Source organism: Lemur catta, chromosome 2 (genome assembly GCF_020740605.2).
Source record: "Lemur catta isolate mLemCat1 chromosome 2, mLemCat1.pri, whole genome shotgun sequence".
NCBI classification, from domain to species: domain Eukaryota; kingdom Metazoa; phylum Chordata; class Mammalia; order Primates; family Lemuridae; genus Lemur; species Lemur catta.
In genome coordinates, this window is record NC_059129.1 from 133,104,198 (window position 1) to 133,127,031 (window position 22,834).

The 22,834-nt window shown below is 37.9% G+C and overlaps 2 protein-coding genes and 1 non-coding gene across 4 annotated transcripts in view; 2 read left to right on the forward strand and 1 right to left on the reverse strand.

Moving 5' to 3' along the window:
- Positions 1-756: 756 nt before the first annotated feature.
- Positions 757-18,097, forward strand: GINM1 (glycoprotein integral membrane 1). 2 transcript variants are annotated; one of them, XM_045544558.1, is made up of 8 exons: positions 757-956; positions 5,768-5,827; positions 5,986-6,082; positions 10,609-10,760; positions 11,292-11,448; positions 12,061-12,194; positions 13,578-13,741; positions 17,421-18,097. In XM_045544558.1, the coding sequence occupies exons 1-8, from the start codon at positions 837-839 to the stop codon at positions 17,530-17,532; spliced, it is 996 nt and encodes a 331-aa protein (XP_045400514.1). In that variant the 5' UTR covers positions 757-836; the 3' UTR covers positions 17,533-18,097. The 2 variants fall into 2 exon arrangements, with proteins under 2 accessions (XP_045400514.1, XP_045400515.1); XM_045544559.1 differs by having other exon boundaries at positions 12,064-12,194.
- Positions 18,098-19,366: 1,269 nt separating this feature from the next.
- LOC123633766 lies at positions 19,367-19,504 on the forward strand. Its single transcript, XR_006733772.1, has one exon. It is a non-coding gene; the product is annotated as a small nucleolar RNA SNORA2/SNORA34 family (small nucleolar RNA).
- A 117-nt stretch (positions 19,505-19,621) lies between these two features.
- The window catches only part of KATNA1 (katanin catalytic subunit A1), a 30,907-nt gene continuing 27,694 nt past the window's right edge, over positions 19,622-22,834 (reverse strand). Inside the window, exons 8-11 of the mRNA XM_045544557.1 lie at positions 22,266-22,392; positions 21,542-21,676; positions 21,109-21,235; positions 19,622-19,978 (exon numbers count right to left, since the gene is read on the reverse strand). Of these exons, the coding sequence (XP_045400513.1) occupies positions 19,780-19,978; positions 21,109-21,235; positions 21,542-21,676; positions 22,266-22,392 (588 nt within the window). The 3' untranslated portion in view covers positions 19,622-19,779. The remainder of the gene's footprint in view (positions 19,979-21,108; positions 21,236-21,541; positions 21,677-22,265; positions 22,393-22,834) is intronic.

Here is a 22,834-nt window from a genome sequence, read left to right on the forward strand (position 1 = left end):
TCTGGGATGTAGGGGCTGTCTTTAGGTTGTCCGGCACCTGGCCTTTTTGAAAGGTGGAGGAAAAGTCTAAGATCTTCATTTTATAGATTAAGATACTGACGAAAAAGGCTGTGAGAGCCCAGGTGGTCTGGCTTCCGGCTGAGTATTGTCCCCTCGCCGCCTCCAGCAGTGGCTGAATGAACATTGAACATTTAACGCGTGGTGGATTCTTAGCCTCGGACGCATCGTGAATCACCTGCAGGACTGTGAAAACTACCAGTGCCCGAGCCGCAGCCCGGACTAATTTAAACCAGAAACTGGAGTTCCCGGGGAGACCTCAGTACTTTTTAAAGCTGTACGGGAGATTCCCACGTGCAGCCAAAGACGGGAACAACGACTTCATAAAAATTTTCCTTCCAAATGTGATGTTTCATTTTTAACGTGTAATAGTATTCTGAAAGATTACCATAGGTTTCATCTTATAGTACATGTATATATATGCGCACATATACATATATGTGTGTATATACTAATTTAAAAAATAATGGCAACGAACACGTTCACAGTCCTTCAGGTTGGAACTCCTCCCCAACCCCGAGCGCCGGCCAGACCACCGGGTCCTACTTTGAGGTCCCATTTGAGGTGGCTCCTTGCTCTTGCGCGGCTGTGAGCGTGCGCAGATCGCTCTTCCCCCGGAGAGCCGAACGTCGGAGACTCCCAGCACCTTCCGCGGCCACTGGGGAGGGCCCTGCTCTGTCAGTTCTGGCCAGGCCCCGCCCCTCTCCCCGCCCCTGGAAGGTTCTGCCCCGCCCCTTTGCTGGCTCCACCCCCGCCTCCGGCCGCCGGGGCTGTCCAAGATGGAGGGCGCTCCGCCGGGGCCGTTCGCCCTCCGGTTGCTGCTGCTAGTGGCGCTGCCGGCCGCCGGGTGGTTGACGACGGGCGCCCCCGAGCCGCCACCGCCGTCCCGAGCCCCGCAGGTAGGGCAGGGCGGGAACGACTGGCCACTCTTGGGCTCGGACCCTCGGGGAGGCCCGGGCCGTCCGCAACGACGCCTCCCACGTCTTGCCGGCGAGCAGGGGCCGGGGCCGGGTCTCCCAGAGGAGGAGTGGGGAGCGGCACGCGAGGAAATGGGGACGGCGTGGGAGGGGGCGCGAGGGCGAGCGGAAGGGACGGAAAGGGGCCGGTTACTGCGTGGTGGAGCCTCGGGTCACAAAACTTAAGAGATTCTCGGAGCGGCCCGAACTGTTGCTCGTCCTGACGTGGCTTTGCCGTCCAAAATGCGCGATCGCCGGTGATCTCAGGCTTGTAATGGCGCCGTCCGGGGGTAGAGCCCGGCACTTGAGCAAGGCGGTGTCTGTGTGCTCGGGGGAGGTGGCAGTTGCCCAGTTGCAGAGCGCGTTTCCAGGCCACCTGTGCCTGCTCGGCCTGGCGGTCGGCAGGGCGCGGCTGTGGGGCTCCGCGGGGCTGGAGAGGTGGGGAGAGGCTGAAGACCTGGCTCTTACCGACTTTGTCTTCTTGTCGGGTGTCGGAGAAGTGGTTCCGCGAGCCGGGCGCGACTGGCAGCATCTGCGTCCCCGGGGAACCCGGTTCGCTTACTCTGGGGGCGGGGCCGGCAGTCTGTCAACGAGCCCGCCAGGTGATTCCGAGGCCGGCTGAAGTTTCGGAACCATTGCATCATCGTATTAAAAGGGGGCTGATTCTCACCATTTTTGCCGTGGAGTCGGGCCGACCTACTCCAGTATTTGTCTTTCTACAGTTGAATCTATGGTAGGGAAGTTTGAATATTTTAAAATCTGAGTTTTCTAAGAATGACGACATAACCTTGGTATGCCTTACTAGTCAAGACTTGAATATGAATACTCTAGATACAAAGGTGACTGGCACGCTAAATGTCACCTTTTTTTTTTTAACTTTTAATGTTTTAGAGTAATGACCTTCCTCCACTTTGGTACAAAAATGAAAAGTATTTCTCAGTTTCAGTTTCGCTGAGACATTCCAGGAAGCCATAACATTGGGTCCCCTAAGAACCACTTATATCTGAAATTATATGTAAACTACAGTTGCATCTGCTTAAAAGATATGAATTCAACGGACCAGCAACAGGACACCAAATCAAAATGAAATAAATCTAAAGTTCTAGAAATGTGGACGGTATTTTCGCCTTTTTTAAATTTTAACACATTGACTGCCATATGAATTGTATTTAACGCAGGCTGGTTTTGAGCCCAGGGCTTCGTGAAACAAAACCCTGCAGTTGGTTCGTGAAAATCTTGTGGATGTTCTTATTGTTACAATTAATATTGACAATTTAATTCTAAAAACATGTATTGTATTGCATATAGCTTACAGAAAAAAATAAAAAATAACAAATTAGAAACCATCATTTTTTTTTTTTTAATCACCGTGGCCCCAGGGAAAAATTTTTTTTTCTAGTGTGGCAGTCAATGTGTTAAAGATTATCATCAACACTTGCGTGTCCAAAGAGACTTTTATGTCTATATAATCTGAGAAGAATACATTTTTGACTGCAAGCTTGAAATACACTTCAATGTCAGCTGGCTCTTAGTGATTTCATCATTTTAGTTCTCCCTTCTTAGGCCCTCATTCCACTTTTGGAAAGTTCATATTTAAACTCAGAATTTCACAGATTAAATGAATGCTGAGCAACTAGAAGGAGACTCTTACTACTTGGAACGTGTAGGTGGGAAGCTGAAGCCTCTTGGTCTCAGTTTTTTTCAATGTTTTGTGAAAAATTTCCAAATGTATAGAAAATTTGAAAGAATTCTGCAGTGGTCCCTCATACTAGATGTGCTGTCCAGGAGAACTTTGTGCAGTGGTGGTTATGTCTGCTCTCTCCGTTAGAGTAGTCACTAGACTCCTGTGGCCACTGAACACTTGAAATGTGGCCGGTGCCAGTGAGGAACCGATATTTACAATTTTTATTTAATTTTATTTAAATAGTCACATGTGATTAGTGAGTACCATATTGAACAGTGCAAACCTAGACTACCGTTAACATTTTACTATACTTGCTTTAGCACGTCTGTCCATCCTTGCATCTAGCCTGATGCAAATTTGAGAAAACTGGTTGAAGTCAGGAAAGTTCTCCTGTCTTCCCTCAGTGACTCAGATTTATTGGGTTGTAAACATTTTTCTGTCTTTGTGTATGCAGTTGTCAGAAGTTGAGGTCACACAAGATTGAAAAAATAATAAAAGTTTTCATAGTATATTCTTCTAATGTTAAAACAACTTAGTCACCAAAAGAGGCATTCAGATGACATTTACTTTCTTGTATGCATAACTGTATATTTCATATATTTCCCTCAGACTTACTTATTTTAAACCAGGTGTCTGTTACCTTTACCCTTAGCAAGGCTGTTGTGTCTCAGATGGGCATCCCATGAGGAATGAGAGGGAATTAGAGGGAAGAATTGAAAATTTGTGAGGAGAAACTTTTCAGTGTCTCTAGGCACTTTCTTAGTACACACAACCCAGGCTCACAAGCCTGAACTTCCAGTTCAATCACAGGTTCTCAGGAAGAACAAGAAATGTGACCTGGCCCCAAACTCCAGGCCAGGAGGCTGTAAACAATGTGGTTCCTTTCTGCAATAAAATCATTCAGAAAGACCAAAAAAGAATCTCATTGAACTTGGTTTTCTGGAAAATACAGTATGCTTGTGTCTGTTGTCTTTTTCAAATCCTGTATTTTACTAGGCAAGTGATACATGTAAGTGCAGTAAATTACTAACCCTATAGTTTGTGTTCACTGCTGAAAGGCAGATGTTATAGAAAGGTTTCTTAGAACAACATCATTGGGCTGGGTGCCGGTGGCTCATGCCTGTGATCCTAGCACTCTGGGTATGCCGAAGTGGGAGGATCACTTGAGCTCAGGAGTTCGAGACCAGCCTGAACAAGAGTGAGACCCCCATCTCTACTAAAAATAGAAAAATTAATTGGGTGTGGTGGTGTGCACCAATATTCCCAGCTACTCGGGAGGCTGAGGCAGGAGAATCACCTGAGCCCAGGAGTTTGATGTTGCCTATGAGCTAGGCTGATGCCATGGCACTCTAGCCCTGGAGGCTTACCTGTGGGCTTTTCAAAGAACAGTAGTTTACAGTTAATGAATCTTGTAGTTTGAAAAGAGGAATGGTTAACTGGCATTTGAACATAAAACAATATAGCTGTAAATTTGGTGGCTTATTGAATGTTGCCTTGTTTTAGAGGTATTATTGGTTCTAACCGAAGCTTAATCTAGATCAAGGTAGGCTGGGAGAAATCAGGCTGGTTCTGAGGAATTACTATTGCTAGTTAGAAAGCTTCCTAGGGAGCTGGGAAGTGCACCAAATTCAGCCTACATGTATGGTGTGGGCCTTATATGGTATAAATCCTGTTCTACAGGTTATTCCTGGAATCAACTCAACCTCATGAAATCACCTCAGTCTTATTCTCTCAATTGTTGGAAATTATATAGAGAGTATTCAGGATGTTCACAGTGCCAAGAAATATACTTGTGTATTATTTTTGATGTTTATGAATAATTTTTCTATTTTAAAAGTTAATACAACCCCAAGGAAAATGTATTTGAGAAGACTATGGTTTTATTCTAGGTTAACAGTGTCTATCTGTGAATAAATTTAGGAAAGAATTTTATTTACAAATGACAGATTTTACTTCCTATGGTCAGTGGCAAATACTTCTTAAAATAGTGTTTTCTTTATAGAAAGCATGTCATCAATAAACTGAAATATTCAGGTAGACTACAGTAAAACTGCAGCACTGCAGATACTTGGCTAAGAAACACACTCAAGAAAGGGTCAGAGCAACTTTGTTTATAAAAGCAAAAAAGTTGGAAACAACTCAGATCTCCATGGGTAGTGGAATGAGCAAGTAAATTGGTAGTCAGATGATGGAATGTTACACGGCACTGTAAATAAGTGACTATAGCTACAGGCATCAATTTCAATTAAAAGAAAGGAGTTCCAGAAGAATACGTACAATATTATTCCCCTGGGCTGGGCTCATGTGGCTCATCTCTGTAATCCCGGCACTTTGGGAGGCCAAGGCAGGGGATGGCTTGAGCCTAGGAGTTTGATAACCAGCCTGGGCAACATAGTGAGACCCCATCTCTAAAAAAATTTTTTTAATTAGCCAAACGTGGTAGCATGTGCCTGTAATCCCAGCTACTCAGGAGGCCAAGGCAGGAGGATGGCTTGAGCCCAAAAGTACAAGGCTGCAGTGAGCTGTGATTGTGCCACTGCACTCCAGCCTAGGCAACAGAGTGAGACCCTGTCTCTAAAAACAAACAAAATTATTCCACTTACGCAAAGCTCAGAAGCAGATAAATCTAAATATGTTGTTTAGAGAGAGATACACAGGTAGTAAACCTACAAAGAAAAACAAGAAATGATTACCAGGGAAGGTTGGTATGGGGATTCCTCTGAGGGGAGGGAAGGGAACCATGCAAGGGCTTTAGGGCAGGGCTGATATTCTAGATTTTAAGCTAGGTAGTAGATACATGAGTATAAATCTTCTAAACTCTACATTTGCTTATATATGCTCATGTGATATATTTCACAATTAAATGAAAAGTATATAGATTATAAAAAATTGGAGTTGTGAATAAGGGTGCAAGAAAAGCTATAAAATGAAAATGACGGTCTTTTAAAATTTTCTAATGCTGTTATAAGTGATTAGACAGTAAATATAATTGAGGGAAAAAGAAAAAGCTGAGTTATTCTCAGTCTGTAAAATGCATAACCACTCAGTTTATATAATATTTGTTTTGCAGGATGGCATCAGAATTAATGTAACTACCATGAAAGATAATGGGGAGGTATCTAAAGAACAGGTTTGTCTCTTTATATTTTTAATATATTTTTAAGTGTTATGCAGCCTATTTTATTTTTACCTACACATGTGATTTAGTTGGATAATATATTTTTGACATTAAAAGTTGGTCATTATTTATAAACATTGGAATTAATGTATATGCTGCTTTATTTTAAGGTTGTTCTTAACATAACCTATGAGAGTGGACAGGTATATGTAAATGACTTTCCTGTAAATAGTGGTGTAACCCGAATAAGCTGTCATACTTTGATAGGTGAGTACTACTAAATTATTTCCATAATTGTTCTGTTTTTAATTATATTAAATTCGTAAAACAATTCTTGGGTATTATATATTTCCATTTTAAAGTAAAAATATGCATCATTTTCAGAGTACATAACACTAATATGTTCAAAACTTTTTTCTTATTTTAAATTGACTATTCCTGTTATATGCACTTTTTTTCTTTCATAAGATTGGCACTGAATTGTCTGTCTCATTCTCTAGTTTTCGGTTTCATCTACCCTTATGTCAGTAGAACGTTTTTCTATTTAACCTTTTAAATTTTTGAGTTGTTTAAAGGTAAGCAAATATGTTACTTTAGAATATATCATTATTTGAATGGAGTAACAACTGTGAGGAATATAGATAGAATCTTTATTACCTGTTTTAATATATGCATTTAAGGCAGTGAATTTTTTTCTAAGCACTTATATCCTATACTTGATTTATTATATATATATATATATTTTTTTTTTTTTTTTTTTTTTTTTTGAGACAGACTCTTGCTCTGCTGCCCCAGCTAGAGTGCAGTGGCATCATAGCTCACTGCAACTTCAAATTCCTGGGCTCAAGCAATTCTCCTGCCTCAGCCTCCCCAGTACCTGGGACTATAGGCACACACCCTGATGCCTGGCTAATTTTTTCTATTTTTGATAAAGATGGGTCTGGCTCTTGCTCAGGCTGGTCTTGAACTCCTGAGCTCAAGCTATCCCCCCACCTTGGCCTCCAGAGTGCTAGGATTACAGGCATGAGTCACCATGCCCAGCTGATTTGTTATATATTTTAATTATCATGTAGTTAAAAGTGTCTAATTATTTGTTTTGCTATTTCCTTGCCTAATGGTCATTTCGAAGTATATTGTTTAATTTCCAAACATCTGAGACTTTTTACTGATTTCCTCTCTATTGTCAGAGGTATAGTCTGTATAATTTCAGTCTTTTGAAATTAAACTTGATTTATGGCTTAGCATATGGTCAGTTTTAATAAATGTTTCTTTACATGTATACTTAAAAAGTTAGTTGGATATGATGCATGCCAGGTCAGATTTTTAATCATGTTGTTGAAGAATATGTTAAAATCTCCACTCTGTGGATTTGTCTGTTCTTCTTTCATTTCTTTCATTTTTTGCTTTATATATTTTGACATGATATTACTCGTACAGATTCAGAACTGTTTTGTCTTCTTGGTGGATTGACTTTTTTATCATTATATGTCTGTCTTTGCCTTTGTTGATGTTCTTGCCTTAAAATCAGCTTTATCTATATTAGTTTAGCAATGACTGCTTTTTGGCTGGGCAGGAGGGGAGGTGGATTTTTGTGTTACCTTTCCATTTTCTTTCAGTCCTTCTGGGTCCTTTTATTTAAGGTGAATATCTTATAAGCAGCATATATTTGTTGTTTTTAATTCATTCTGTCAATCTGGTTTTTAATTTATTTATACATATGTACATTAATATAATTACTACATATTATGCATTAATATGTAGTATAATTTCTTTGCATTGATATAATTACTGATATATTTGGTTTTAAATCCTCTGTCTAAATTGTTTCTTCTTTGTCCCACCTGTTCTGTGTTTTTCTTCCCCTTTTTGCCTTCTTCTGAGTTAATTATTTTTGGATTCATAGTTCCCTCATCTTGTTGGTTTTGTGTTATTTTACTACTTTTAGTAGTTACCCTTGATAGCAATAAATTAGTACTTTTATTATTTCCCAAACAATGCAAGAACCTTAGAACACTTAAATTCCATTTATTCCCTTTCTGCCTTTGAGCTATTATTATAAAGTATTTTAACTCTTTGTGGTGTTAAACCCCATGCAACATAATGACTCTTACTGTTTTATGTAGTCCAATATTCATTTATGTTTACCCTCATGGTTACCCTTTTCAGTGCTCTCTGTTCCTTCTTATCTGTGCTCCCATCTGGGGTCATTTCCTTCTGCCTAAAGAATTCCCTTTAGTATTTCTTTTAGTACAGGTTTGTTAGCAATGAATTATCTGAGGTTTTGTTCATTTGAAACATCTCATTTTCTTCCTGATTGTGTGAGACTGCCTGTCAGGCTTCTCTGCCTCCTAATCTTTGCTTTCTACTTGCAGCTTTTCAACTTTTCCATGTGTTCAGCTTGGGAGTTGGCAAATGCCCTGTGGGGAAAAGTAGCATAAGATATTGTGCTCACCCCAGTGAGCTCTCTTCTTGGCCCCTTAAGTGCTGTCTTTTAGCTCTCTGAAGCCTCTAGTCAGATGTTGGTTTTGAGTGTATATGTGGGTGTGTATTTTTTACATAGTGGTTCTCAGCAAAAAGGTTGGTGTACTACAAGCTAATCTATGGTACCTAGGAAAAGAAGTGCTAGTACTATTTAAATAATAATTTTTTTGATGTTATATGTTATATTCACAGGAAATTTGACATGAAATGCAACCTAGCTGCTCTATTTGTTATAGCCATCTTTCTAGTCATCCCTGTTGCATTTAATTTGTTTCTTTTGATAGCCAAAGTAAATGCTCATCTTATCTAATTAAAATAAGAATCTTCGAAACATTAAATGCAGCAACAACAAATCTTCTTTAATTCCTTAAAAAATTTTTTCTTTAGTAGGCATCTTTGTTATTTATTGATACATAACAATTTAACCCAAACTCAGTGGCCTATGTTTATTATTTCATAGTTTCTGTAGGTCAAGAATCTGAGCTTGGCTTAGCTGGTTCCTCTGGCTCTCACAAGGCTACTGTAATGTCAAGACTCAACTGGGAAAGATCTGCATCCTGCCTCATTCGTGTGGTTGGTGGCAGGATTCTGTTCCCTGTGAGCTTTTGAGCAGAGGCCTCTGTTCCTCACCAGATGTTGGCTGCCGGCCTCCCTCAATTCCTTGCTGTATGAACCTCTCTGTAGAGCATCTCACAACATGGCAGCTGGCTTCATCAGTGAGAGGACAAGTGAGACCTGCCAGCAAGAGAGAAAGTACTAGCAAGACAGAAGTCACAGTCTTTTATAACCTAATCAGGAAGTGACATTCCATCACTTGTTCTATGCTCAGTTTGTTAGCAATAAGTCACTAGGTCCAGCACACAGGGAGACTATTACACAAGGGTATGAGGACCTGGAGGCAAGGATCATTTACGGCCATTTTTGAAAGCTGTCTACCACAGTAACGAAGTCGGAATATGAAGGGCTTTTGGTGATTTTCATTTAATTTTATTCTACAGTAGAGGTGCCAAATTTGTGGGCTAAAGAGTCATTGCTTTGATGTATTTGCATGACTGCATTTTTCTCACCCATTGGGTCTCTTGTGCCCTAGCCTTCAGGCACACAGACCTGCTGACAAAGAGCTTAATGTTCCAGGAGGGAGACCAGTGGGTAAATGGTCAATTGAAACTCTGAGATGGACCATGACAGGGGACTTTTTGCAGTGGTGAGCTCCAAAGGATGTGAGGAGGTTAGGCACAAGAGAGAAAGGAGCAGCAAGGGCCAAGATGAGGAGCCTGAAGAAGGTGGACCAGTTGGGGAACTACCAAAAACTCACAGGGATGCTACTGAAGGTGTCTGAGCAGGAGCCTGTGGAATCAACGCTGCACCATAGTGAGATTAGTCTGGCACTGTGGTTTGGAGGAGGTGGGACTAAAGAAGGGGAGAATAGTTGGGCAAATGTTGTAATAGTAAATGGCTAATGAACTAGATATTGGGCTATTCCAGTCAAAGGACTATAAAAACACAGAATCGGTTTGAACAGCTGGGTCTGTTGCATCTGGGTTCCTATGTGGCAAGTAATCCTCAGATTATTTGAGAGATAGAATCCTCAGATTATTTGTGGCAGTTTTATTGGGGTATGTTGTTTTATCTTTTTCTATAGCACTTTCTACCTTAATAGAATAGCCATTGTCTCTATAAGCCAGCTGAAACTACTATACCCCCTGTCTATTGCGGTGGGGCTGGGGGTTTCCTAGCTAGAGAGGAACATGGCCAATAGCCAGTCCCACCCAATTGCCCCTACTAGGAGGTGACATGGGCCTCTCCCACCTTATTTGCCCATTCCTACCTTCTCCAACAGTAACAAGTTACTTACTAGGGACAGGACTGAGGAAAAAACTTAGTGTTCTTACTGCTTGGGCTCCTTCTGTCACAGGATTTTGTGGATGATTGGATAGATGAGTGAATGTGCTTATTTTGCTAAAACATGGGATTGTATCTTCTGGCCTGCTTTATAAATAGTTACGCCCTGTTGGTTCCTTATTGCCAACCTGCGTAAAAGAATAGGAAAGATGTTGCTACTGTGATATTTCATACAAAATCTAAAGATCAAAGCATTTTCCTGTTTTCAAATGAGCATAAACGGTCATAAGGATTTGTCAAGTTGTGTTTGTTTTTATAAGTCTGAAACAGCATTGAAGTCAGGGATGAAGAAAGCCAAAGAATTTGGTTTACAACTGTCTTGTTCCATGTAAATGTCATCAAAATAATCAAATTTAGTAACAGATTTGGTGGCAATATTTGTTCAAAGCTGTCACTACTTTTTTTTATAGTGAAGAATGAAAATCTGGAAAATTTGGAGGAAAAAGAATATTTTGGAATTGTCAGTGTAAGGATTTTAGTTCATGAGTGGCCTATGACATCTGCTTCCAGTTTGCAACTAATTGTCATTCAAGAAGAGGTAGTAGAGATTGATGGAAAACAAGTAAGATAGTATGCTTATTAATTGGGAATTAAATCATATAGCTTTAAATTTGTGCCAGGTATTATGCATGTGTTCAGTTACTCGTTTCTGACTTGATAAGGAAGGTTTCCTAATGTTGCATTTATCTAATCATTTAGATTTTTTGTATACTTATATTAGCATTTAAATTGCATTTTTTAATTGCTTATATTCATGTATGTTTGTATCATTTAAAAATGTTATGAACATCATTAAACAGAGAAAGTAAGTGAAGGGATTGAATTTGGTTCACAGTCTGCTACTGTTTCCTGTAAGTCTCTATGAGTAAATGAAATGGAACTGAGATTAAGTTTATAGTAGTGCTAAAGCAAACCAGGAATATTACTAAAGTTGCAAATTAAGTGCCCCAAAGTGGGAGTAGGAGGGGTGGGATAAAGAGTAATTGTCTATAGGACAAGTTTTTTAGTTATAGAAATCAAGGAAGAAAATTCACTTTTCAATTCTTATGGAGTTGCACCATTATTTAAAGAATAATTATTTTTCCTTTCATAGGCTCAACAAAAGGATGTCACTGAAATTGATATTTTAGTTAAGAACCAGGGAATACTCAGACATTCAAACTACACCCTTCCTTTGGAGGAAAGCATGCTGTACTCTATTTCCCGAGACAATGACATTCTAGTTACCCTTCCCAACCTCTCCAAAAAAGGTAATTTAAATGACTATTATTTAAAGTATTAAGGAAATTATTTCTTTAGTTGGATAGCTTTATATGCTATTGAACTTTGTTAGTTTTACACTATTTGAAAAAGTTGCTTTATATCTTTAATTATAGTTAATATGTTTGGAAATAAGCCTCTTTAAAAAATACTTTGACATATATTACTTTATATGTACATTTAAGGACTTCAGGAATCTATTTTGAGCTTTAGTAGAACGTCATCAATGCTGATTGGATAGTGACATTTTTTGGTAATTATCCACTCTTTCTCTGGGTACTCATCACAAAATATGTAATAAGAATATTGTAAAAGTTCATTTAGAGGAAGGAGGATTCATTTTTTCACTGCAACATAGAACTTCTTAAAATTTTCGCTTCCTATGTGACAAAATCATAAGTACTTTATCCCCCCTTGAATTTCTTAGTTTATATCTCCCTTCTGGCATTTAAATCAGTGCACATTCAAATATGTTTATTTTTTTCTCCCATGGTAAAATGTATGTTGTTATCCTAAATGTTATTGGTATGGTGATTTTAGGACTAGTAGGAGAGACACTAGCATGCCCCTAGGATTTTGTTAACTTTGTTCTTCCTCCTCAGTAGAAAGTGTTAGTTCATTGCAGACCACTAGCCAGTATCTTATCAGGAATGTGGAAACCACTGTAGATGAAGATGCTTTACCTGGAAAATTACCTGAAACTCCTCTCAGAGCAGAGCCTCCATCTTCATATAAGGTAAACCAAGTATTTGGTGTTATCTTTATTTGGTGTTATCATAGCATTTATGGTTATGATGAAGAAAATAGGTCCTGGCATTTAAAATGAGGTGGAAACCTCCAGGTTGGAACCATGGAGTGAACATTGGTGATAATGAACACATCGTGGTGGTTTTAATGTAGTATTTTTAGGTATTACTGTTTTCTTCTTCAAACTTCATTAATAATAATATAGTCAGATCATGATTATCGCGGTAATGGATTTCATTTGGAATTTTAAGTTCCAGAATTCCTTCTCATATCCCCATATTTCTGTCTGTTCTGCAACTCCTACGTTGTGTACACAATGTGCATTATGCCCTCAGGATTTTGTACAGTGATTAAGCACAAATGGCTGAGAGTATACTTTTTGGAGTCAGACACCCTGGGCTTGAAACCCAGTTCTGCCACTTACTGGTTGTGTGATCTTAGACAAATCCTTAATCTCTTTAACCTCAGTTTCTTTATCTGTACAATGGGGCACCCACTTAACCCATAAAGTAGTATAAAGTAGTATCTAATGAGATGGTTGTAATGAGGGGTACTATATATAAATATACATTGGTACCTACTAAGTACTCATATTACCTATGACATTTATACTGCTTACTAGGAAGATATTCATGGGTTCAGAGAGAGTCTCTTAATATCTCTCTATATATTAGCTAGACCCCTAACCAAGATAATTTCCATTTAAATGATCAGGGTCTGTGATTAGTCTCAAAGGAGAAGTTCCCACTGAAGGTCAGGATTGCTTATTTGGGGTCACTGTAGCGATTTGGATTGTAGCATCCTCACCCTGTCGCCTGACCTCCCCCTGCAGGTGAGCCCCAGAGCAGACTGTCTTCACAGCCCATGCCATCAATGCCCACCTTAGATTCTTCTCTTGCTCTTAATGTATAGAAACATGTTTTACACACAGTGAGCTTCTCATCTGTTTTAAAAGCTACTAATATGTTTATCTTTCTCCTCTTTCTCTTGTGTAACTACTGGAAACAGTTGACTCTGGTACATTTTGTTTATAGTGGACTAGCCTAACTAATCTCTTGTCAACTAGTCATTATTTTCACTTGACTTATAGTTAGACAACAATATAAATAATCTTAAAGGATATTAACTTTTCTGTGTGTATATTATGAAACATAATTTTAAAAATTATAAATAACTTTATTGAGGTACATTTTAAAATAAAATACACCTGTTTAAAATATAGTTAGTTTACAAATGAAAACACCTATGTACCCACCAACACAATCAAAATATAGAATATTTTCATTACACGAAAGCTAAAACATTAAAAAACTTAAAGGTTATTCTTGGAGCTCAGTGAAACTTGCATATCTAATCATAACTCTTTTTTTAGGTAATGTGTCAGTGGATGGAAAAGTTTAGAAAAGATCTCTGTAGGTTCTGGAGCAGTGTTTTCCCAGTATTCTTTATGTTTTTGAACGTCATGGTGGTTGGAATTATAGGAGCAGCTGTGATAATAACCATCTTAAAGGTGCTTTTCCCAGTTTCTGAATACAAGTAAGTATTTACCTTTGAAACAGTATTTTTAATAATTAAAAAGTGAGATACTTATTATAGAGTAGAAAATATGAAAATGAAAGGTAAGACAAGTGGGAGGGAAAATAACACCTATTTTTTTCCTAGCCCATCCTCCAACTTTAGCAAAATTAAAACACATTTATTGAATACCTATTGTGATCAAGATGCTTAAAGATTCAAATGCAAATAAGATAAACTCTGCTCTTTAAGAACTTAAACTTGGCTGTGCGTGGTGGCTCACACCTGTAATCCCAGCATTTTGGGAGGATCACTTAAGGCCAGGAGTTGGAGACCAGCCTGGGCAACATAGCAAGACTTTGTCTCTATAAATAGAAAATAAACAAACTTTACTACGGAAAGGAAAAAATACATATAATGGAAAATGCAATGTGTATGATCAGAGACGGACAAGAGGACTTCACTATGTATTTTCAAGTCTAAAGTACCAGTTTAAAATGTAGTTCATTTCATAAGACTAGCAGGATATTCACTGCACCATTGTTTGTAATAGAAAACAAAAGCAAAATAAGAACCTTCTTAACTGTTTATCAGTGAGGGCTTGACTAAATAATGGCACACATGTGCAGTGGCATTCTCTCTGGCTGAAAAAGTCCAAAATCTGTTAAGTAGAGGGAAAAGGTGCAAAGCAATATGATTGCATTTGGGTAAAACAAAAGTATTATGTAATAATATGTGCATAAATGCATAGAAACTTTTCAGAATGAGAAAAGTTATCTCTAATGAGTGGGAGTTAGAAAGCAGGGGTAGAAAGACTGACTTTTACTTCCTGTTATATTTGCTTTTTTAATCAAAGGAATTATTTTATAATAAATTTTAAAATGAATTATTGTTAGCATTTCCACAAGTTAAACCATTATCATTTTAGTTATCTTAATAGAAAAAAATCACAATGGGGAGATGACCAGTTTTCAGCTTAGCTAAATTACATTGTACAGATGTAATATAAAACTAAAAACCAGGTTTGCGATATACTTTAATGGCAATTGTACTGAGGGTACGTTCTGGTAGAAAAAGATTTAATCAGTACAGAACTGTAGAGAGCAAGTAACTGTATGTCTTCACTTCTCTGTTCTTCAATTCTTATTTTTCTACTTAGAGGTAGCCATGATCATGTTTGGGTTGGCATCTTTTATCCAAATTCTATGTCTTGATGTAAATATATACTAGATAATTGTAATTGTTTATCAACTCAGACTCTTAATTGTTCTGCAGATTGCATTTTTCACTTAAGACAGAGGTTCCTAAACGTTCTTAGTCCATAACATCCGTAGTGTGCCAGTAATTCTTTTTTAATGTCACTACCTAGGCCAAAAGAAAAATTTAAAGAAAAATATTTTTATTTTATTCTTAAATTACTAATTTAAGAGATTGCTAATGGCATGTGTGTGTCTATAGGGCACTACACAATCACTTGTATCTTGGAATCAGATTGGATGGTGTTCAACATTAGTTTTTGTATGGTATTTGCTTTTTATCACAGCAACTACCTTTGTTAGTCTGTTTTATGTTGCTATAAAGAAATACCTAAGGCTAAGTAATTTATAAAAAGAGGCTTATTTAGCTCACAGTTCTGCAAGCTGTACAAGAAGCATGGGGTTGGGCATCTGCTCAGCTTCAGTGAGGGCCTCAGCCTGCTTTTCCTTGACCAGGAACGCAAAGGGGAGCTGGAGGCATGTGTAGAGATCACATGGTGAGAGAGGGAGCAAGAGAAAGGCAGAAGGTGTCAGTCAGGCTGTTTTTAACAACCAGCTCTTGCAGGAACTAAGAGTGAGAATTCACCCTGCAGCTGCAGGGAGAGCGTTAATCTATTCATGAGGGATTGGTATCCACCCCCATGACCCAAACACTTCCCATTAGGCACTAGCTCCAACAATGGGGATTAAATTTCAACATGAGGTTTGGAGAGAACAAACTTCTAAACTGTAGCACCACCAAAAACCCAGTTTGGAAATATGACTTCATTAAATGTTTTGCAGTCTAATATTGAAACCATGAACTACCCTCAAGCTAGTATTACACATGAAGTCTCCTGAAAATTGAAAATATTCTGTGAAGCCTGTGTGAGTTTGCCATGCCAACCCAGGGGTCTCAGTGCAGTTTGGGAACTATGAACTTCAGATCTTTTCCTGTCAGTGCATATATAAGCTTATCCTCTTTTGTCCCCCATAGTTACCTGCTTTTTAAATGCCAATTTTATTTATGTTTTTATTTTTGGTTGACAATTCATAATTATATTTAGCATACCTATTCTTTTTATGGCTGCACAGTCCTGAAGGAAATAGGAAAAACACTTTGGTTTTTCCTACTCTCACACTCAGTACAATACCTTATGCTTTGATTTCTCCCCACGAGCAACCAGCTGGGGTCCTCTTATTCAACTCAGTTCCAACACTATGTACCTGGAGAGAGCATAAGGTCCCACACGTTAAGGGCTCAGTTCCACAAGACTGCCCCTCATTTCAGATGCCAATCCCAAGCCCCAAGTTGTGACCTGTGCTTCTGACCAACTGGCAATAAATCAGGGTTCCCATGACCCCGACTTAGTACGGCTCACAGAACTCAGGGAAACACTTCCATATACTGGTTTGTTACAAAGGAAACAGATGAATGGGCAGATGGAAGAGATGCATAGGGCGAGGTGTAGGAAGGGCAGGAGGGGCACGGAGCTTCCATGCCCTCTCCAGGTACACTACTCTCAGTGCACCTCCATGTGTTCAGCTATCCATAAGCTCTCCACACTCTAGTCCTTTTGGGTTTTTATAGAGGCTTCATTACATAGGCACAGTTGATCACATCATTCATCTTTGGTGATCAACTCAACCTTACTTTCAGCACCCCTTCCTTCCCACCCATCCCCAGGTTGGGGGTTGGGGGTAGGGGGGTGGGACAGAAAGTTCCAACCCTCTAATCACAGGGTTGATTCCCCTGGCAACCAGCCTCCATCCTGAGGCTATCCAGGAGGCCCCAGCCATCAGTCATCTCTGTCATATAAAAGACACCACTCTGGAGATTCAAAGATTTTAAGCCATATCTTTGATAGGTGGTTAGGGCAACTCGCTCTTCTCCCTATTCTTTTAAAACAATGTTATGGCTATTCTTGTGCAGTTTCTCCCATTAACTTTAGAATCAGCTTGTTCAGTTCTATAAACAACTAGCCTCTGTTGATGCTGTGATTGGGTAACATTGAACTTACAATACAGGGTCTTGGATTCAATCCAAAGACCTACTGTTTGGTCAGAGATTTTAAGTAACAAAATGAGAAATGCTGTCTGAAGATCTAAGGTTGTGTTCCAGTGGTGAGTATCGTTTAGAAAGCTGCTCGGGCTTATTAGTCTTTTTGCTCAACCTGGGCATATCTAGGGAACTAACTCTGTGTTTTAGAGATCTATATTTACCCTATCCTTTCCTTCCCTACCATACGAAGTAATGAACTTCCTCTGTACCTTTCGTTCCTCCAGTTTGGTTACAGTGACTTTAGGCTCAGAGTTTGTACAACCATTATAAACTTTTAAATAGAATGAAGCAAAAGCACCTGACCTTAGGTTTATATTTAATTTATAACCTTGAAGTAACCCTTCCAAAATATAGGCAGAGGAAATACTTAATTTTGATAGTAATTAATCATCTTCTATTTCAGAGGAATTCTTCAGTGGGATCAAGTGAATGTTATACCTGTGACAGCTATCAACTTATATCCAGATGATCCTGAGAAAACAGCCGAAATCCTTGAAGATAAAACATGTACTTAAAACACTATCTCAAATCATGGAATTTGCCACTTGAATATAATTTTTTAAAAATCATTAAGAATCAGTTTAAACACTAGAGAAATTATTAAACTCCTAAGACTGTCTGAAAATTGACCTTTACAGTGCCAAGTTAAAGTTCACCTTGTTCTCTAAAAGGGCTGGCTATTCAGATGATGAATTGTTACAGAAAATTTAAACAAAAAGTGGAAGAGAAGATACTGAAGAGACTTTGAAATTACCAAAAAAAAAAAAAAAAAATGCCATGTGCCAATAACATTTCAAGGTGCCTTTGTTAAGGAAATTATATCCACTTAATTACTATAATATATAAGACTTTATGGAAAGCACTTTATAAAATTCTAATTTAAAAGCTCAAGAACTTAACACTTTTATTTTTTATTCAGTACAATGTGCCTTTATACTAAGTATATGACTCAGCATAAAATCATTGAAGTGTATCGTGATTTGATTGTATCCTGTACCAAGACTACTTGAATGCACCAGGATTTAAAAGTAGTGACATGTTCTCACTCTAAAATAAACTTTTTTTCTTTTGAGGAAACAAGTACAGCTATTTTGGTTATAATTATATGAAAATTTTGCCCAGGAGAAATTACCTCATAGCTCCTTTCATTTACACTGGCTGAAACCAAGGCTCAAATCAGCTGAGTTCATTGATGCCATGGAATTGGAGTGTGCCCTTGGTCTTGTGGTTCTAGGTGTAGTGCTATTTACCCTACTAGTGTTCTGACTTTTTAAAAACATCACATATATTGACATATTTTACAATGTGACCTAGTACATATACCTTATCTTTATGTAATACGTGATGTTGTTAACTTTTTTTTAATGGCAACCCATCATTTTAAAACCCTTGTCCAAGTAATGGTTGGTTTTGAAACCACTTTATATTTAGGCTAAATAGATATGTGTGTTGTGGGGAAGGATGACAGTAGAATGAAGGAGTGATGTTTCATTTTGCCTAGATGTTTTTAATTATTACATTTTACAGAGTTATTACTCCTATCTCCATATTATAGAAAAATAAATAATAGCCTGCAATTTATAATTTGATCCCAAAGTTACCAGCTAGTAACACTTTTTCTTTATGCTCTTCCTCACTACATAAGTTGTTAGAAAGCACCAGTTCTAACTCCAAATGATCACAGAGTCTTATTTCCTCCATTAACCATAAACTTATAGATTCTAGCAAGGAAAAAAATTTAGGAGGCCACATGGTCTAGAGTACAGGCTTTGCAGTTCACAGATTCCTATCCTGACTTCTCTCCTTCCCAGTGAGATCTGGGACCACAGCAAGGTACTCAATCCCTGAGGCTGTGGTTGGGAGGACACAATAAGTTATAAAACTTTATACCATTAACTTTTATTTCACTTATTAGCTTTTATTTATACCATTAACTTTAGCATGCATGAGTTTAGTATGCATTAGTTGATGAGTTTAATTGGAGTATAATGAGCGGCACAGGCTTAGAAAAATACCTACTTGCCTCTAGTGCAACCTCTTACACAGGCAGAATAAAAACTAGTCAGGCAAGACTATTTTTTTTTCCTTTTTAAATGCACAGTAAAATGAAAAGTCTTTAAAACTCTCCCAGAAAGAAGGGAAGCTACTGTAACAGCTGGTGGGAAAGAAGGCACATTGGGCCTGGCTCATGCTTTAATTAGCTACTTGTGTAAAAATGTTTTGGGATTTTAAGTTATCCACTGGCACCTGAGGAACGAGGGCCAATCTTATTCTCCTTCCTATGAGTAAGAATAGCAGACAGTGGGAGAGAACATGCTATACTTAGAAGTGCATTTAATGCAGCTTTCCTAGGCCCTGAATCAACACTGGTCGTTTGCTATTGTAGCTGTTGGTTTTAAACAGGAGCCAAGAGTGATGTCTTCCTTGTGGTCTGTTGGCTATTCAGTAACCCAGTATGAATGGCTAATTCAGTTGGAAAAAACATAGTCTAGAAAAAGAAAAAGAAAAGAAAAACAAAGACAGCTTTCCAAGCTAAGTAACATTTGTGTTTGTTAGCATTTGTGATCAGTGAAATAGAAATCTGGTAATGTTAAGTAAAACAAATTTTCAGCTTAAAAATATTGCCTTTATTCAGAATCATAAAGGTTTTTAAAAAATCTTACCATTATGAAAGCTTAAAAAAATATAGCACTCAGTGCAATGAATTACTCCATTTAATTATTATTTCAAATACTTAAGGCAGATTTCTCATATGTGAGAATTTAGCATGATCCAAACTCAAATATCCATTTCTCATATCTTTCAATGTCTGCAGCAGATACTGACTTAGAAACCTTTTTTAAAGCCATTTCAAAATCCTCCATTGTTGTAGGCATGTGCATTTCTTCTTTTGAGAGATTTCGGATTTCTTCTGGGGTCAAACCTTCAATACGCCTTCTCATTGCCATCAAGGATGCATCCCTGTTTTAAGTTTAAAAAAAAAACCACAAAGTGTTATTTTGGTTGAATTAAAACCTGTGAGATTTTCAGGGAAAAAAAAAAGTGTGAAAAGAAATTTTCAATGCATCTGTTGTACCATTCTCTAATTATGATCTTACACATACACATATGTAGTACTGTATAGAATCTCATTGGAATACAAGCCCTGTTGTGGTTTTTAGCAGTTAAATCCTCCATGTTGAAAATAAAGATGCTCATCAATTTAAATAATTAATACTGAATATAAAAGCCCAGAAAAAGAGTACAATAAAGAAGTTAGCAAGTGAATTTCATTGTAAGTATTCAACAAAATAAGGAATAATAAACATCACATCAGACAGAAGAGAACCTGTTAACCAGAAAATTAAATATTTTCTCTATGTAGCATAAAAGCCAGATGATCAAGTGGTTTCTCCTTTTCCCCTCCCCGCTATGTGCTTTACAAAAAAAAAAAAAAAGAGAGAAACTTCAGATTCATGTTGCTCTTGCTTTTCACCAAGTTGCATCTTTAAAAGCAGCCACCATTTATGCAAAGGGATAGCAGGACACCTGCTTTGTGTATACACGTGCTATCTCTAATCCTCATAACCCTGTGTGGTATACTCACTTTAGAGATGAGGAAACTAGTAAAGTCAAGCTCCTGGTTAATAAGCATCTGAGCTAACAGATTAGGACAAAACCTACTTAAATCAGCTGGATTACAGAAGGTCTTTCTTTCAACTGCTATTCCCATCACATTTAGGATATATTCACTGAAAATGAGACTGTACTTGGTGGGTGTGCCAGGTCATTATATTTCACAATCATTTCCTATTTCACAGGTGAAGGAATACACCAATTTTTTAAATCCAAGACAATTAATTACTTTCTATTTTGCACAAATTATTCTAGCATAGCTTCTTGAAGTTGTAGCTTTCAAATGAACTGTCGACTCTTCACTGACATGAAAGATACCCAAATATCTTACCAGGAGCTGCTAATACTAAACTAAACCCAAAACTTGTGACTCTGACTATAGGGTCAATCTTTATTCATCTATCTTAATTCAACATAAAAACTTCATGTTAGAAGTTTACACCCACAAAAACATATGTTTCCAAAATAATTCATACCTGCACACGTTGGTAATGTCTGCACCTGAATAACCTTCCATGTTTTCTGCTATATTTGCAAGGTCAACATCATCAGCCAATTCCAGCTCACGTAGACTTATTCGTAATAGCTCCTCCCTGCCTTTTGCTAATGATAGAAACAAAGTTAAAAATGTAAGCCTTCAATATAAATATAGTGTATTATTTTTCTCAAATCTACTTTGTGTGAGGAGTTTTCCAATTCTTAGAGCTCATTTGCTTAACATTTCTAGAGCCATACATCTCACTGAATTTTTAATTTCTTAGTATCAAGGTATACAGCCAAACTACTAACAAAAGGGAAAACACTCTACATTTATCCCCTTAAGGAAAGTTAATACCAAATTTTAAATTCTCTAAACAAAACTACCTAAAAGTTAACAGGAGCTTTCTGACAAGATTTAAATGAAGATACCTGATGGTAAAGGAATATAGATTCGTTTCTCAAGACGTCGTCTTAAAGCCTCATCTATATCCCAGGGAAAATTAGTAGCTGCCAGAACCATAACCATTTTGGAAGGGTCATCATTTTCAGAAGCACCTCCAACACCTAAAGTCAGGGGGTAAGGAGGAGAAGACAAAAAAATATTAAGTTGGATTGTACCAAATAAAGCTCAGTCATTTAAAGATCACCAAATATTTAGCACAACAATACAAGGTAGTATAGTCTTCGAGCTGCCTTAAGACTTAGACAGCTAACTGGTACATATGTGAATTTGTAATCCAAAGAAAATGACTTTTGTAGTATGCAAAATTATGACTCAAAATAGATTTAATCAAAACACCAGTTCAGCTCAACTACATACCAATTTAAAATTTTTTTCAAAAGCATACATAACCTCTAAGTCCAATTTATGCGTATTTATTTCTATTTCAATTTCATGGCTAAAAATGAGAGGTCAGTGTATGTGCCAAAGGATGTCCTGTGGATGTTATTTCTGACACGCCACCACTGTCAGTGTACTGAATTTATTGCTGTCAATCTCAGGAACTACTTGCCAGCCCCTCTAGTCTACCTGGAGTTACGAACACCTATTAAAAGCCATGGGTTAGCACTATGGGTGGAGCTCAACCCATGGAGCTGGAGACACCTAGCACCCTCCCCCCCCAAGTCAGTTTGTGTGTATTCAGGTACGTACCATCCATTTGAACCAGCAGCTCTGCTTTCACCCTTCTGCTTGCTTCGTGTTCTTCAGAAGTCCCTCTGCGACTGCAAATGGAATCTATCTCATCAATAAATATGGTGGCTGGAGAATAAAACCGAGCCTAAAGGAAGAAATCATGCAACATGGAGTTTTTATTTCATTTTAAAACAATCTACAGGTTAGCAATTAGAAAACAGCTGAGGAGGCTGACACACACTGCTCATCTCTCCCTTTTACCCTAATATTTGGGGGGAGAGGATAGAATTAGAACAGCTAAAATATAGCTTCTAATGCAGACTTACGTACTTATATCACAATTCTTTTGTTCCATTCAATAATATTACTGGCTATATATATTTATCTGGGTGATATAAATACAGGATTATCCTGCATACTACTATGATATAAATAACTATGGTGGGTAAACATTTATTGGGTGGGTAAACAGATAATGTTCTGAAGTTCTAGAAAAAAATTGGGTTAAAAAGAACGATTACCTTAAATAGAATCACATAGATTCCCTCCAAGAAATTCTAATTAAATTGCCATATTTTTCGTTTGAC